Source organism: Lissotriton vulgaris, chromosome 5 (genome assembly GCF_964263255.1).
Source record: "Lissotriton vulgaris chromosome 5, aLisVul1.2, whole genome shotgun sequence".
Lineage (NCBI taxonomy): Eukaryota > Metazoa > Chordata > Amphibia > Caudata > Salamandridae > Lissotriton > Lissotriton vulgaris.
The window spans coordinates 1,596,096,872-1,596,115,511 of NC_141693.1; the positions used below are offsets into that span (position 1 = coordinate 1,596,096,872).

Here is an 18,640-nt window from a genome sequence, read left to right on the forward strand (position 1 = left end):
GGTTTTTAGAAAGTAATGGCCTGTTAAGTGGTTCGCAAACGGGCTTTCGCCCAGGACAGGGCACTGACACAGCCCTTATAGTTGTGGCTGAGGAGGCGAGATACATCTTAGATTCAGGGGGATCGGCAGTTCTGATCCTCCTGGATCTAAGCCCTGCATTTGATACGGTGGACCACAAAATACTAGTCCACCGTCTTGCAAGGCTAGGGATCGCAGGAACGGCCCTGGAATGGCTGGAATCCTTTTTGGACAAACGAGCATTCAGGATCTGGGAAAATGGCGTTATGTCCAAATCTACTCCCCTCCAATGTGGAGTTCCCCAGTGCTGATCACTGAGCCCTACCCTGTTTAATGTATACATGGCCCCACTGGAGGAGGTAGTAGCCTCGTTCGGGATTAAATGCGTCACCTACGCAGATGACACCCAATTAGTCGTCTCGTTGACTCAAGTGGGATGCTCAGACAACCTCTCGGCGTGTCTCTCCGGAATCTTTTCGTGGAGGACTAATTCTAAGCTCAAATTGAACGGAGCAAAAACCGAGATTCTGATCCTGGGCCACCAATTTACTTCCCTGCCCAAAGCATTTTGGCCGCCCTGTATGGGTGAGGTGCCCCCACCGAAAGAAAAAAATCAAAAGCCTGGGGGTATGGTTCGAGCCTGAACTAACCTTTAGGTCGCATGCCCAGAAAGTGGAGGGCGTATGCTTCGGTTTGCTCCGAAAAGTGCAGAAAGTCCTCCCGCTGTTACCCTTCCAGTCCAGGAAATTATTGATCCAGGGACTGATTTTGTCCAGACTGTACTACAGTAATGTGCTGTTCCTGGCAGCTCCAGAAGCCACCATTAACACCTTACAACGGGTGCAAAATGCTGCTGCCAGGATGCTTATGAGCGCCCGCCAAACCATTGCTGAGAGCCCTCCATTGGCTCCCAGTACGCAAGCGAATATCTTTCAAATCATCCTGTATGGTCCATGAAGCACTCCAAGGCAAAGGCCCCCAGGCACTAAGGAGCCTGATTTGTCCATACAGACCTCCGCGTGCCCTCCGATCGGATCTTGAAAATTTGGCCATAGTTCCCAGAGTTAGAAAAGCCCGCACGGGAGGCCGCCGCTTTTCTGTAAATGCGGCAAAAAACTGGAACGTCCTCCCGAGGCACATGCGCACTGAACCATCCCTCCTCAAATTTCAAAAGCTTCTCAAATTTTTTCTCTTCCCTAAAATTCTTTAAAAACTCCTGTTCTTTTTAGAGTTTGTTATTTGTCAGGCAACGCTGGGACGCTTACGGGCAGCCATGCTCTTTACAAATCCAATTTCATTTCATTTCATTTAATTTCTTGGCAGCTGTGTGTGGGTCGGTAAGGCAGAGAATCAGCAGGGTGGCGTAGGAGATGTGGAGTTTGTGGTTTCTGTTGATGGTTGCAAGCGGAGCCATATAAATATTGATGAGGATGGAGCTCGGGAGGATCCCACAGCTGATCTTTGTAGGTTCGGAGTAGAACAGTGGATATCTGACTCTGCATTCTGCCGGTGAGGAAGGTGAGGAAAATGCGGGTTCATATTAGAGCTTTGTTCCGGATGACGTCATCACAATGAAATGAAGTAATCCTGAATTCCCCCTTTCCCCCACTGTCGGACAGGAGTGTAGGAGAGTAGGGTCTGCAATCCTATGATCACCCAGATTTTTTGCTTTTGTTTCACTGGTTTACGACTTTCTCTGGCTGTGGGCCTGCCAATCAGACCCACAGCCTGGCTGTTCTCTCTAAATTACAACATGTACCCTAGGTGCATTTACCAATTGGTACTGGGCCACCTTATCAGACCCTGTAACTCAGGGCATAGGTGTACCCAGGGCCTACCAGGGGCTGAAGCATGTATTATGCCACCCCTGGCTGGCCTCCTAAATTTGACACAACTGGCTGCATGACAGCAGGGGCAAAGTCGTGTAATCACCCTTTGCTGTAGATATAGTATACCTATATCTAACCCTAAAATGGACACACAGATTCCTATAAGTCACTCCTATGGCAGGCCTTAACAATCCTGAAGGCAGAGTGCTTGGAATCGGGTGAGATGGTGCTCTGGCATGAGCTGAGCCTGTCTGCAGCTTGCGGAATCAAGTCCTAATAGCTGTTCCATGATATCACATACCATATACTCTTAAGTGCATTATAATCCTCGCGGTTAAATGCTATCTTTGGAATTGCTTTATCAAAACATGTCGAGTAAGGTGTCATACGAATTGGAATACTAACCCCTCGCCAATTCTGGCGACGGGGTTAGCATTCCACCCTTCTAGAGGGACATGACATGTATGTAACTGTGAACCCCGGTTAAAGTTAACTGAAGCCTCAGCTCCACAAAATGGATGCTGCCACCACAGACACGAGTCTGACCCCCTGCAGCTGGGAGTCCTTCCAGCGAGGGGAGCCTGGACAAAGGGTTTCCTGTCGAGGGCGGTGCTAGCACCGTCCCAGACAGGGTTTTGTGTATCCTGGGTAGGCAGGGCTTTACAGGAAGGTGACTGCTGAGTGGCACCCCGGTGCTCACTATGCATAGGCCGGTCAGAACCAGTTCCAGGGGCACACCAGCCCCTGGCCTGGGGGAAGTCCTGCATGGGAGAGGGGTGTAACCACCCCCCTCCTAGTCCCACCCATAGGCAGGACCTAGTCACCGGGTCAGCCCCCTTTTTTAGTATAAAGATAGGAGCGGGCCCCCTGTTCAAATTAGATCATCTTTGGAATCAAGACACGACTTTCTGCGAAAGGACATCAAGATTTCTTCTTCAAGATTCTCCCTTGTGACTAAGGAGTAGTCACCCTGCATCAAGCGGGCACCATCCTAAGAAACACTGCGGTCTGCTGCAAGTCCTTCCTCCGGAATCCGACTGCCCAGCTCGACGAGACCCGGCTTCCCTGGCACCTCTGACCTCTACTCACCTCTACAGCCAAGCTGAGAACCGTGAGTGCGACGAGACCTCGAGGGACCGACGATCGCCAAGACTGCACGACTTCTTTGCAACAAGCCCACCGAGTGTTCCACTGGTGAGTGCTTCGGGGTCCGAGCAGCCCCCACCCTGAGCAGCTCCAGCACCGAAGATCAGCCCTCCAGCATCTCCACGATCTGCGTGGGGCCCTTCTGCTTTCGCCTGCTCACCGCGTTGTTTGGCTACTAGCCGGCTGGCTTGTGGCCTTCTTCACGACGCCCGACGACATCACTGCTGCTGGTCTGGTTGCTCCAGACTGGCCCTTGCTTCCTTCCACAAGAGAAGCACCCCGGACCCTCCTGGTCCACTCTAGACGCCATTTTGAGTCCACCGCGTGGGCTTGAATTTGCCAAGGCTTTGTTGCCCAATCCTGGGTCCAGCGACGCCGACAGCTTCATCCATCGTGGGACAGCTCGCTCCTCCATCCTGGTCGCCGACAACGCCTCCTGGTCCGTGAGATCTGCAGAGCACAGCGTCACCCACTCACCTAGCCGCTCACCTAGGTGACTACCATCCGGTGCCCTCCTGGTGCCACCTGACTACTGGCTAGTAGTCTCGAACTTGGTCCCCTCTGCTTTCAGGTATCGTCCATCTTCAAGATCCAGGCTTGGATCACTTCGAACTCTCTTCACTGGTCGCCTGCCAGCATCTTTCTTCCAGGCTCCTGGTCCGTCTACGAGGATTCCCGACGTCTTTTGAGACATATGCAGCTGCAGCCCCTGGGCTAGGTAACTTCAGCATTTCGGTGCCCCAGCATAGCCTCACTATCCAAGGGTCAGAATCCACTTTCGTTTTCCTCCTACCAGGTCGGGTTCGCCCGAGAACACTAACTCTGTGAAATCTAGCTACCATAGACTTTGTCCCGCATCCGGCGTGAGAGAAGTAATCTGAAGATTCTATAGTCAAGACCTAGCTATTCCAAAGCCTATTAGTACTGTACTTACCTGCTAGTAATTTCGCATTCCACTTTCAGAGTATATGGTTTTCCGTGCCCCTCGGGCATTTGTATATACTGTGCTAACTTAAGTATTTTTGTAAGAGTTTTGGTTTGTGCTTAGTACCCTGTCTTCATAAAGAGTACAAGGCTGTTGTGATCTTAATAAATACACTGTTTATTTTCATAACACTTGTGTGGTGTCCTTTCACTTGGTGTTCAAGGGGTATATGTGTGGTATAACAGCTGGCTTAACACGCCCTCTCGAGTCTTTAGCCTTAGACTGCTCGTATCCACGCTACTAGGATAGCTGGTCTATAAGGTTGACTTACAACCAATCATCAATAAGGGTTGCTGGACTGATACATAGTGTTCACTAGAATAGTGAGCACTGCATATCAGGCCACCTTCTCACAAGGAGTGTTTTATTCTATGCTTAAGATCATCAACTGAGATTCTACAATGCAGAAATACAAGACTGTTGCACAAATAAGAAATGCAAAGATTGTTGTCTTATTGAGGTTCATCATGCACTTTCTTTTTACAGGATAGGATAACATTAACATTCATTTTAGCACTTCGCAGGTTTCAACTGACAACTCACCTGAACAGAGAACTGTTTGGGGCTCTGGACTTCTGCGTCCCCTTCGAGTTCAGCGTCATCCTCATCATCCTCAGGGTCCATCTCTCCAGCTGGGGGCTCAGCACACATGATGGGGAACAATGTGTTTAAAATCTGGGGCAACAGTTTATGCTTTAGAATGGACTGAAAAGAAAGGTGATTAAACACAGTGTGTTACACAAACCTTGAAGTTGATCCCTTAATAGTTCCTCGATTCAAGCAGATATACAGGAGACATGCTAAGAATTGCCTGCAAATTCCAATAATGTTGGGCATCCCAAGCATTAATTCACTTTACTACAGTTTATCTACCTGTACTGAGAGGAGGAGTGAGTCCCCATCTAAAGTCTATCCCAACCATATATATTCATTATATATATTTTTTTTATTGTACAATATCCTGCTTAAAATCACCTCTGGGGAAATGGACAAACATGCTGTCTAAACAAAACGACAGGGATATCACTTTTAGAGGTTCACTTAGCACATCCCCCTGCAGTGTCACAGGCAATGACATTAACAGCAAAGTCAGCTAAATAATGTCCCGCCTCTACGCTCTGCACCTCTATTCACCCGATCCTTCGATTTTTCAGGGGTAGATAAGTGTGGCTAGTCTACGAGTATTCCTACATACTTAATAACCACCCATAGTTCTACTCACTTTTCCCTTCAGTTTAATCAGGAATGAGATGCAAGATAATGCTTTCACACGCAGTGCATCCCCCAGCTCGTTCTTCGCTGCAATCTGCAAGAGGAAACATGAAACTAATTGCTTTAAATAAAAGCACAGAGGAATGTGTAATAACGTCAAAGAAAAAAGAAGTACCAAGAGCTGACTAGTAGAAGTGCTTTATTAACTCTAGGCAGAGGAGGCTCTTACCTGAAGACAGAAAGTGACTATCTCCGTCAAGTGTTGGGCAATGATCGAGGCTTCACTTTCCATCAGCTCGTCAAACACCTCCATTGCCTCACTGGCCTGCGTCTGGGTGTTAGAAGTAAACAATGAGACAACAAATGGAAACCTTTAAGGGTCTCACATCTTAACTAGATAAATGAACTGCGACAATGCGCTGTTACTTAAAGTACAGGAATGGAAAGATGTAGACGCAATCTCCATAATCACAACTGGCTGAACATAAGTAAGTTTGAAAATGGTTTTTTGGGGTTTTTTTTACGAGGGCATTACACCTACAGTTCCCAGGAGTGCCTAGACAAACTTACAGATTTGGACGAATAGAATTGTTACTTGCACACTTTACATAAGCAAACGTTTCGTACCCTGTAGTTTCTGTATTTTCATTGAAATCATAAATGCTACAATATTCCCTGGCACATTTTGCAGACCCCAAAACAACTTTCCCCATAGTTTGCTTCCATGGAAACCAGCCGAAACTCATGCAATTGAAGCCTGTTGGGACCTACGTTTTTCATGGAAGTGCTCAAAAGGCTATAGATTATTAGAAAGGGCTGCATTGCAGCATCTAAAATTGTAATGCTGGATCGACATTTAAGACCTAAAAAAACCCTTTACCAATGAAAATTTGAACAAAGGAATGTCTTGGGAGACTTTCTGTAGGCTGTTATAGCTACAAGATTGACTTTAATGGAGGAATTATGTAAAGGTGACCAGGAGTTAATCGGCTTTCTGAAAGTTTTGTTCATTCTGTATAAAATCTTAAACACCTCTGAACATAGGGGGGCGCTAGAGGGGGCACTGCGGAATGGCTTCCTTCTAAGACAGCTCAGCCGGTCAGGTCAAACCTGCGGCTGAATAAGAGCGTTCAGCGGACTCTGACCCAACTACAACTAGCAGAAATGGCAATCGGAATGCCTTGGCCCTAAAATGAGCTGATTGACGAACTGGCAGCGAGCGATTAACGCTGGATATCGAGTGAGGCGGCCGGGGGCGATACGGGGCCTGGAGGGTGCAAAATGGGGGCACCCTGGTGTGCCGGGGACTCGGGACAGACACAGAGCGAAATGCAGTGATGCGGCAAATAGCAGTGAGTCTTTGCAATACTTCTTATACGGTGGCGGGAAAGCATTTCACGCCCCGCTAACAAATCAAGCCCTAGACTTTGCATGGCGCGAGTGAGGTATTTATGGTGTGTGCCCCTTGTCCCAGCGCGAAATGGAGATCAGTAAAATGGTGGCGCCTCATATGGAATGAAGCATGCGGATGCAGCAGGTGTTGCAGACCTCCACTTCTCCATACCAGCCGACTTTTGCTCATCTGCGCCCTACCAAATCTCGAGGTCAAGTGATGTGAGATGCCAGTTAGTGGTGTTTCAGCTCTCAGTTTTCGTGACTGTATTCCATGCATCACGCTCACTACATTATGATTAACCGGAGAGGTATACAGAGGAAAATGGTGGAGCACCCTCAATTACGGCTCTATGTTGGCACTCACTCGATGGCAGCACTGTAAAATTATGAAAGGATGTTGCTTATAATTGCTCATGAACCTGGTGCTGCTACTATCTGCTCCTGCTGTGCAATAAATAGACTGTAGCAGCTATTACTGTCATATCCTGCCGCCCCCATAATGCGCGCACGCATGCAAGTGGCTGATGTCATTGAGATACACTGTTAATCGCATCAAGAACCTGGCAAACGAGGAGCTCATCTACAATACCACTGCGCCATTGGATATCTAGCCAGCTGATATATCAGATCAGATAATGCTTTATTCGATTTTGTTTCAAAATCATAAAAGCGTACAAATAAAAGACAATCATAATTAAAAAGGCAGCAAACATACAGTGATACAATGCAGTCAAATATCTACAGGTTAAAATAACTACAAGTTAAAAAACATGTGCCCAGACTATTGAAGTACTTTCCAAATTGAAAAACTTGCTGTGTTTAAAATTGGGATTACCAACTAAGCGAGTACATGAGGCTGTCCCTTTATACAATTTCATCAGCAGTTACAGTTATTATACCGCGAATCAAGTCTCTTAGATGCAAAAAAGTTACTACCACTGAGAGCATGAGGACCCCTTCCCAGCAGATAGGTATGGTCTGCCTTTGATCTTATTGGCGGGATATATGGGGTACTTGGGTAGAAATCATGTAAGTCCCACACAGATATGGGGCCGTCTCCTTTTTGGGGCAGGTTGGATCGTAGATAGGGGACAATGTTCCTATTTCTAAATTTCACTAGAACCAGGTCCCCGCTGATGTCTTTGGTTAAAGACCCTAGCCAGCCCACCCTTCTAACACACAGGATTCCACCGTCGTGATTGGGTGCGAGTGGTCTGTTTTTAGATAGCCAGAATATGACCTTATTTAAAAGTTCCTGGCGTCTTTCGGGTTTCCCGTGGGAGGGTGCCGGTATTCCCGAGAGAACGAGGACAAATGGGGCGGCTTCTGGGGGTAAGTGTATGGATGCTGCTCTGTTTGGGTCCACTCTGGCAGCAGTATACTTAGTAAACCCAGATTTAGGGGCGACTTTAGGGGCAGTTGTAGCGGTTTTGTTAGGCAATTGTGGAGGGGTTTGGGCATATTTACTTATGTTAATAGGCAAAGGAGCATTGGGGGCAATAAATAGGTCAGAACCGTTGGGTATTACCTTCTTGGAAGTGGACGGAGAGTTGATTTTAGTGGTTTTCTCTTTTCTTATGGTAGTTGGCGAAGGGGCTCTTCCCCCACTAGATAGATCTTTAGTGGTTGGTGGAGAGTTGGCTTGAATGATTTTCTCAATACTTGTTAGTCTATCACCCAGGGCGTTAATTTTTTCTACCAATGGTAATACAATAGAATTTAACAATAGCTCTAACTGAGACAAAGGGAAACTGGGAGAAGATACTTGGTCGTCACATTTTCCAGCCTCCACTGTAGTTAAGGTGGGGTTAGTGACTGGCGATGTAGGACCAGCGCGCAGTTTTAGTATTTTCGGATGATTCCCGCTGTCATTAGTCCAGTCATGCTTCCTTTTAGCGTTTGGGCCCTGAAACAATGCAATAACTTGGGTATTGTCTTTTTGAGATGGTAAAGATGAGTCACAAGGTTTCCTAATTGGGGTAATGGTGCTGATGCCTTTTACGGGAGATGGTGATACCACTGGGGCATACTTAGTGCCACACAAGCATTTATTTCCTCCCAAAAAGGCAAGTTCTGCGGACTATCAGGGATCAGTGGGGGAGGTTGCCTAGTATCTATGGATTGGCGCGGGTCATTCTCAGCTTCGCTAGAGGTGGGCAATGTTCTACTAGTCACAGTAAAATTTAAGGTCCCCTGACCTAGGTTGCGCTGTGAAGGAGATTTCTTATTGGTCCGCTAGCGTGTCATAATACAGTGTGGTACTATATAAACTATGATGATGGCTTTAAGGGGAAAATAAACTGTCCATAGAGTGTCAATGTATAGTTCAAATCTATGTACCTCCTCTTGTCGAGGAACCAAGGGGGGTGGCCCGTCCCGTCCTCCTCAGGCCACAGAGGGCCCGCCCTTTGCCCGGGCTTAGCCCAGTGCACGTCCCGCGACGCAGGGCTGCTGATTTAATTTAAGGCGCCTCCAGGTGCGGAAACGGGATCAGGCGGCTTCCTGCCGCAAAGGACACTGGGGGTCGTAGTCTCCCCCGCTCGGCGGCCGCGCCGGGATGTCACAGGCTGCGACAGCGGGGGGAGACAGAAGGCAGGGACCAGCGGTAAAACAAGCTTTCCCCAGGTGAGGCAGGGGAAGTCCGATTAGGTTGCTGGCGGCAAGGGTCCGATTTCCCCCAAGAGGGCCCACTCCACAGGGGCTGCTGATTGAATTTAAGGCGCCTCCAGGCGCGGAAATGGGATCAGGCGGCTGATATATCTTTGTGACAGAGGAATTCAGTCCTGATGTGACATTGCCCTGCAATCCATGAAACTCTCCTGCTACTATTTGGAAGATTAATATGCTGTGAGGTGTCGATGGGTGAGTGGCTCTGAGGTTTTACCAGCTGAATAACCACCTCCAGGGGAGTTGTTGGCCTGCGCACCTCCACACGCACATTAACTAAACGGCCGGCATGCTACATTCGCAGGTAGAAGGCAGCCTTCTACAAAAATGGGGAAGGTGGATAAGAAACAGTCTAAGCTACCATTTCAAATGAAAAGACATGCCAAGGGTGCGACGGCGCATTCGGACACCGAGCTTGAAACTGAAACTACGGTATACACTGGCATGGAAGGTGTTCTGCAGACCATTCAACAGAGTCTGCAGGACATTAATGGAAAATTGGACACCATTACTCTCCGGGTCGACAACATGGCGCCTAAACTGGACAAGCATGGTGAGCGCCTCGTGGAGGCCGAAAACTTTATCACAGAGGTGGAGGACGAATCGCATGCCACAACACAAAAGTGCACGGACATGGAAAAATTGTTGGATGTTATCAAAAACAAAGCGGAAGATTTAGAAGCGAGATCTCGGTGCAATAATTTCAGAATCGCGGGAGTTCCAGAATCCACAAACCCCCGGAAAAATGGAAACATATATAGAGGACATGCTCCGCAAAGTGTTTAGCGCAGAACATTTTTTAACGGTCTTCCTGATAGAGTGCGTGCATAGGTCACTCGCCCTGAGACCAAAACCAGGCGCTACTCCACGACCTATCATTGCCCGAGTTCTTAACTATAGGGACCGAGATGTAATTCTGAGACTGGCTCGAGAAAAACATCAGATAAATTATCAGGGCAATGCATTGGAGTTCTACCCAGACTTCACCATGTCTGTCCAACAGGCACGAAAGAAATTCAACCCAGCTAACTGTGAGAACTCTTAATAGAATACGCTATGCTCTACCCGGCACGACTGCGGGTGACACATGATGGCCGGTCTACACTTCTCCAGACGCCGAGAGCAGCGCAAGACTTTCTCAAAAAATTTAACACGCGCAAAGAACAGAAGCGTGCGGAACAAACCCTAGACTCGCAATAAGCGCAGATGGAAAGGATAAGTTCATTGAACTTCGTACAATGTAAACTGGTAAGGCTCGAGAGTGTTCTGAGTTAACAGGTTATATTGCTGGTGAACTAATATAACCATGAGGACTTACACAGACAGCGCCACTTGGGAACTAATGCAGGCAGCCACAGATGAACCTCTGCTATACTGGGCCTGCACCAGCATGGAACCCCGAACTGATTATGTATACCAAACTTCACTAATGCAATTGGGGTCCAATATGGTATCTCTGCCTGCCACAGGTGGAAGTGCCTTTACTTTTCATATTTGTTCTGGTTTTGTCAGACTTTCTAGATACTGTGGAATGTTGTAAACAGGTTAACTAGTTAACTCTGATGCTCTGAGTTTGCTGATCTATGCTATGTCTATGTCCGTGGTGCGGAGGGAGGTTTGCAAAGGTTATGATGCTGTGGTTATATGGCACATTTGGACAAAGCAGTTATTGTACTAATAAGTGTCCATTCCCCCCAAACATATCACATTGCGAACTGTAGTTGTCATGTGGGGACATGAGAGGGCAACCATGACCATGTATTATGTGGACCAGGTATGGCCTGGCCCAATGGTGGTCTTTATGTGAACTCATATGTTGCAGCGACTGTTGGAATCTGCATCACTAATGTATACCTGACCACATCCACTTTGCTGGATGGAGTTGAGTGCACTTGGCGGACCCCCCAAGCAGGTGCTCCCCCAACAAAGTTAAGTTATGTTGTTTCTTTACTCTGGGGTATGTCTTTGACATGGTTGGGATGCTGAAGTGGGTGGTGGGTGGAAGAGTTGGGGTTGGGTATTGTTAGACAGGCATATGTACATGAGAAACATCGCTGAAATCCAGAAGAACAACAAAATATACGATGCCGATAAAGCTTACTTAGAACACGTCTATGGTGCATGCTACCACATTTGCAATCTCCCTACAAGGGATGTACAGAGTCAGCAATGTCTACTGTGAGGGTACAACCTAAGCATCTAAATCTGTTAACTTGGAACATTAGAGGGCTAAATAACCTGAAAAGAATGCAGTAGGTTTTCGCATATTTTGACAGGTGGCAAATTGATATTGCACTCCTGCAAGAAATACATTGTGTGCCCAACTCTACCGCTAATATCGGGCGTAGGTGGGAGGAGACGATTCACTGCTCATCATACTCTTATTCTAGAGGGGTCGTCATATTGATTAAAAAAGGACTGCACTTTATTATACACGCTACTATGAAGGATGAGCTGGGGCGTTCTGTTATTATAACAGGTACACTCAGGGGACAGAGACTCGCTATGATTAACGCATATGGCCCCAACATTGATGATCCTGGCTTTTACCACACACTATGATGCAAAATCAGTGAATTACCAGACATTCCATTGCTTTGGGGCGGTGAGCTCAATATTGCACTCCATGACAACCTTGACAGATCAGGTACGACAGTAGAACCCCATAAAAGGGCATTAAAAGATATGTCAGAAATGCGTCTTACTGACATCTGGAGAAATCGACACGCTGGGCGTATGGAAGCCACTCACATCAGCTGTGCATAGCAGCTGGTCTCGCATAGATTACTGGCTGGGCTAATATGATATATTACTGTGGACACGTTCTGTGTCATTTGCCTAAAACACTGACCACAACCCGGTATTGCTATTCATCAATATGCCACACTATGTAACGCCCCCATTTAGCTGGAGGTTTAATGCTAAAGCATTACTAGACTCAGTATATACTGACTCGATTAGCCAGACAATAACAGAATATGTTGACCTAAATGCACCTACTGCTGAGGATCCTGGCCTGTTAAGGAAGGCTTTTAAAGCTACTATTAAGGTCATCTGTATAAGTACTACTGCAGGCATTCTCAAAGATATTTGACATCAGATATCTATACGGGAGGATAAGCTCCGCACATTGGAACATGCATACGAGCACACACAAGACATAAGGATATTGGGGGATATTAGGGTTTTGTTGTAGGAATGCCAAACATCTATGCGGAAGATAAACTCAGATATGTTTCAAAACGTCACATAGCGAGATCATACGGGGAAGGAGGTAGACCAGGAAGGGTTCTTGCAGCTAAAAAATGTTTAGGTCAGGCACCACAGGTGGTCCTGGTGGTAAGGGATGCACGGGGGAGCTACATCAGGATGCCCAGGGCATATTGAGGGAATTCTTGAACACATATAGTGACCTGTACGCTTCACAACTCACAGCTTCACCTGACATAATAATGGACTATCTAGCAGACGTGTCGATAGGATGGTTGTCCGATGCACAAAGATTACCCATCATTACCGGTCACAGTGGAAGAGGTCACAGAGATCATTAAGTCACTGCCCAATGGTAAAGCGCCGGGCCCGGTTGGGTTCACCTGTGAATTTTCTAAGTAATTTGTTGATCAACTAGCAGCACACTTAGTAGAAATGTTTGGAGACACCCATGATAAGCAAGTATTACCACCATCATTGAGGGAAGTCATGTTAATTGCCCTTTTAAAGCCTAATAAAGATCCTGAATCCTGCGATTCCAATAGACCATTGTCCCTCATCAATGTTGATACTAAAATCTTGGCCAAACTCCTTGCCACTCGACTACAGCCACTTATGACAATTTATTACCGGACCAGTCAGGGTTTATTCCCTCGAGATCAACAGTACATAATACCAGAACTCTTTACTCTTTCACATTATCTGATTCCCATCACTAAGACTGCTGCGATTCTTTAAGATGCTGCCAAAGCATTTGATTCTATTGAATGGTCCTACTTCCATACGGTTGAGGCGCATGGGGTTCCCCCCTATTTTCTTGCAATGTGTACAAATCCTATACACGGCGCCGATGGCGCGTATCAAAGTCAATAAATACATATCAGACACAATACCTATTGCTAGGAGGACGAGGCATGGTTGTCCTTTGTCCCCTTTGTTATTTGCGCTAGAAGCATTGGCATGCAAAATTAGGCAGGAACACCACTACTCGGTGCTTCAGTTCCAGCAGAGGCCCTTGCATATATCGTTGTATGCAGACGATATGATGCCATATATCCGAGACCCTGAGTTACATTTGAATCCTCTACTAAGGAGTAAATTAAATTTGGTCAACACTCTGGTCTTAACATAAACTGGTCCAAATCCCTGATTATTCCACTAACAGATACTACACACCCACACCCCACGGAATATCCACTGGAGTGGCAATCAGAACCTGTAAAATATTTAGGTGTTTGGTATCCCCGCGACCCAGAAATTGTAATCCGCACCAATTATGGCAGGGCAATTAGTGCGATGGAAGATAAAAGAGGGCGATGGATTCAGTTATTGTGAAGATGGTTATCCTACCAAAATTTCTATACCTTTTTAATAATATTCCAATTTAAACTCCCGACTGAAGTCTTTCGCAGAATCTCCACCATGGTGCTCCGTCTAATATGGGCAGGTAAACAGGCCTGGATCGAATAGACCTTGAAGCCACGAGGTGGCTTCAAGGTTCCAGATTTTTTGCTCTATTACTTATGCGCTCAAGCACAATACGCACATTTTTGGTAGCATCAAATCCCTTATCTTACTCATGTTGCCATTGAAGAAGGCGATGCATTGCCAATTCCGTTGAATGTTTTTACTCACTGCAGACCACTACTTCATAAACAGGATATCAACACTATAGATGTGACAAATGGTGCATGGCGAGAAATGGGTCGAAAGGCACATACACTGCCATTATACGCTCCTGTACTGCTGCTACAGCATTACCCAGAGCTATCAGTGGTGCAGGAGGAAGTAGGCATGGGGTTACTACGACAAGTGGGTATTGCTACTATGGGGGACTTTTACTCCAATGGTGTTTTTAAATCGCTTGATGAGCTCTCCTATATAAGCAATAAAACATTACTGTTTAGGTTTACATATCATAGACTACAGGGGGTAATAAGGAAATTATATGTGTCCTATCCCGCGGAGCAACCACAGTTGAATACATTGCAATTATTCCTGTCCAATTATTATTATTATTATTATTAATCGGGTTTTATAGAGCGCAAACAACCCAAGCCTACTGCTAAACACATGGTGTCTAGATTATATATTAAACTACAGGAAGACATAGGGGATACTACTCAGAAAGCGCTAAAGAAATGGAATGATGGCCTGGACGAACCCTTGTCAGTGGAAGAATGGGCCATAACATGCTCGCTAACTGGTTTGCTAACACCCAATTGGAATTTACGCATGCTACATTATAAATCCCTCCACCAGACCTATTCTACTCCTGCAAGGCTCTGCAGGTATGGTTTATGCACAGACTCTAAATGTCAACGTTGCAATACTGAACTAGCGGATTTTATGCACCTTGCATGGTCTTGTGCGACAGTGGCGGAGTATTGTGTGAAAGTAACACAAACATTGGGTACTATGGTGGGCATTACTGTTGACTGCACTGCCTGGGATTGCCTGTTGGGTCTGTTGCCTGAAGTGCATGCTACTAAGCGCAAGTTTTGTGTAATTGCATTACTCCTGGCCAAAAGCAGGATATCAATGTGCTGGGAAAGTAGGAAGGCCCCAAAGGTTAAACGGTGGCTTCAAGATCTAGTGTATTCCAAAGACACCCTGCATACTTATGAAGAGGGGCTACCCAAATGATCAAAGCCCAGAGATTACTGGTCATACTTGATTGCATATCTACAAAATGTACGAGTTGAATCATTGTAATTGGCAACTGCAAAATGGAAAATGTGGTTATGGGTAATACTGTAAACACTGCAGATGATGGATGTTGTACAATGGACTATATGTTAATTAAATGTTGGACATTGTAGGTCTTTGAAAAATGCCAATAAAAAAAAACACCTCTGAACATCCAAAGTATGAAGGGTCCTTTCTGCTTATTTTGAGGGGTGAAAGAATGAATTTAAGACAATAGGTTAATTGAGGTGAAAATCTGTAGGCACTTTAGGTACGAGTCGAGGATTATTACATAGGATAACTTTGCCCTTCTTGAAGTGCAAATATGGCTTCTGAACTATAAGGGCTTGTATTTCGCGGATTCTTCTCACATATGTAAAGGCTATGAGAAAAGCGGTTTTCCATGAAAGATGTTTGATGTCTGCTTTATGTATAGGAGAAAGGTCTCCTCATGAGTCGAGCTAAAACGGTGTTCTACTGCCAAGGAATTGGTGGTTTCCTGATTAAAGGTTAAGCCCTAAATATAACTTAAAAATTCCTATAACTGTCCGATTTCTGGATTGTCTGAATCTTGAAATTGTTGCTAGATGGACTCTGATTGAGCTATGAGACAATCCAGACTGAGCTAAGCATAGTAGGTAGAGTAACACCTCTGCAGGTGCCGAAGAGGAATGATTAAACTCGATAGAGGAAAATCAATTAAAAAATCGTACCCATTTTGCATTATGATTTGTCGACTCTGCTGGATTAGCACCAAGTGCACGGCTCAGAAAATGGCACCACATCTGAACCCATTGACATACATCGAGGGGCAAGACAGGGCTGTCCATTGTTGCCACTTATATTCCCGCTGGTACTGGAGCCACTGGTGTGTAAGATAAGACAAAGACATGCAGATACAGCACTGCCGTTCCAATTACGCCCTGTTAGCATATCGCTATACGCGTATTACATGGTTTTATACACCAGACAACTAACTTGAATACGCTTATCCGTGAATATATTAGGTTTGACTATTTCTCCGGCCTCAGTATTAATTAGGGCAAGTCAGTGGTCATCCCGCTCACCCCGGCAACGACTAAACCAATACTCGACTACCTGCTGCAATGGCAGACAGAACCAGTAAAATACCTAGGGGTTGGATACACCGTGATCCAGAACTTGTGCTGCGCGCAAAATTTTGGAAAGCAATAGCCAAGTCAGAAGAGCAAATGGATCGATGGATTCGGCTGGCTCGGTCGCTCGCAGAAAGAATTGCGCTACACAAAAATGGTGATATTACCAAGGTTTCTTTATCTATTTATGAATATACCGATATGGATCCCAAAGCTCTGTTCACTAGACTGCGTACAGCTATGCTTTAACTGACATGGGCGGGGAAGCACGCACAGGTAGAGTGTGGAGAGCTGACGAAGCGCTACATTCAGGGCCGATTTGGAGCCCCGGAATCTCCAACTATATTATTATTACACACAGGCGCAACATATACCGCATATAGCAGTAGAACATGAGCATATGTACCCAACTTCCCTACTTACACTAATAACGTCACCTAGACAGTGTGCTTCGAACTTGGAGTTACACCCGGTGAAATGTACCTAGAGAGCATGGCACAACTCAGCAAAATGTGCGCACAAACTTGCAACATACGCACTGGCATTGCCTCTGCGACACCACCCACAACTTACGGTGACACAAAAACACAAAATGCTACACATGAAATGGGACTTTAGACTATGGGGGATGTCTTTCCGAATGGAAAGTGTATATCACGGGATGACACAGCGTTTTTACATCAGGTATACTATACACCTATGCAGTTGCATCAATATGGATTGAGGATGGACCACCGGTGTCACAGGTGTAGGGTCCCCAGTGCTGACCTTCTACACATGGCCTGGTCATGCCCAAGATTTCAATTTTATTGGCTGGAAGTAACCAACACCACCCACCTGTATGTTGTCTGAGCGGATTCCTAATGCGCCCTTGGTATGCCTTTTGGGTATTTATAAGGTCAAATTGGCAAACACTATATAACTAGAAAAAGTGTCCGGGGTCTAGAGAGAAACTACGAGTTTCTCTCTAGACCCCCGGACACTTTTTCTAGTTATATAGTGTTAGCAGGGCATGTGTCCGTCGGGTCGGCTACTGCTGGCAAAGAATAATAGCAATGAGATGGGGCAGCAAGAACACACCGAAATGCAAAGATTGGATCACAGATAGGACGTATTGTAAGGCACAGCTGGAAACATATGCAGAAGATCTACCTCAGGCTTCTCGGTCACGAGATTTCTGGGATCCGTTGGAGCATTACCTCAAATCCATGCCAGCAGAGGACTGACTGGGTTCATGAGTAGCTGCATATTAATTGTCTGATGCAGGCTGTTGCTCTCCGGTGTGCTCGGTGGGTGGGAGGTGTTTGGGCTCTGTGTACTGCACGTCAAATAAGTTTTATCCTTATGTTCATTTCATGTTGCGAAGGAGCCACATTTTCCTTTTGTTTTATGATGCAGTTTGTACACCAAGGGACACTGAAGGTAAAGAACCAAGCACAAGTAAATATGTGGACCCTATATTGCAGTCCTGTGGAAACAAGAATGGTATAATGTGTACACTGTAATCTTTTGACTGACAGAAAACCAGATTAAAAAAATAAATAAATAAAAAAAGACTGAGTTCGGATGCTGCGCTTGCCCATTGTTTCTGGAGAGCAATCCTGGGACCGGTCTAAGTGGAATTTGACTCTGTTCAAACATTAATACGAGTTCTGTGTACCAAAATTGTCTTGGCCATGCCGGAGCTATCAGAATAATCTGGCATGGCTCTTTTCATCCTGTTCAGAATTCTTGCAATTAGGGGGTATTGGTGGAAAAGCATACGCAAACAAACCCGTCCATATTTGGAGCACATTCACATAGGAACTACTCGCATAGTATTGTCATTTTTTGCTCGCCGAGGTAGCAAACAGATCTAGAGATGGAGCCCACCATTTGTTGAATATTCTGGTGATCTGATATTCTGCATTTCTTCAAACCTGCTCAAGTCGGCCGCCTACTGGTTTTCCTAGCATTGTACTGTTGCGTGCTTATCTAGGATCCTGATCGATACTGTGACCTTATGCCCCTATTCGGCTATAAATCCATTTATTCCCTATATTGGCATAACTGTCCGAGTGCAATATTCAGTAACTCATCTCTGGCCTCACACGAACAGAGCCACATTCCAGGATAGCTTTCTCTGCCACTTCCTTTGCAACCAATTAGTGCAATGACAGATCAGAAGTCACTATCTGAGATTCCTAGATTAACACTCGGAGTTCTTTAACAAGATAAAAACTCCGCAAACCAGGAAATCCCCGCTTGCAGTGTTTTGATTAATAGAACTCTAATGAGCACTGATAAACGATCACTTCCTAGTGACATCTTATTGACGTCTTATGTCCAGCAAACTTACGTCAAACAAGGCACCTTTCAGGTATAAATATTACCAA

The 18,640-nt window shown here is 45.8% G+C and overlaps 1 protein-coding gene across 1 annotated transcript in view; it reads right to left on the reverse strand.

Moving 5' to 3' along the window:
- The window catches only part of IPO4 (importin 4), a 2,281,504-nt gene that overhangs the window by 1,558,572 nt on the left and 704,292 nt on the right, over positions 1-18,640 (reverse strand). The window contains exons 8-10 of the mRNA XM_086923725.1: positions 5,420-5,521; positions 5,201-5,284; positions 4,522-4,683 (exon numbers count right to left, since the gene is read on the reverse strand). Coding sequence (XP_086779851.1) covers positions 4,522-4,683; positions 5,201-5,284; positions 5,420-5,521 — 348 coding nt within the window. The remainder of the gene's footprint in view (positions 1-4,521; positions 4,684-5,200; positions 5,285-5,419; positions 5,522-18,640) is intronic.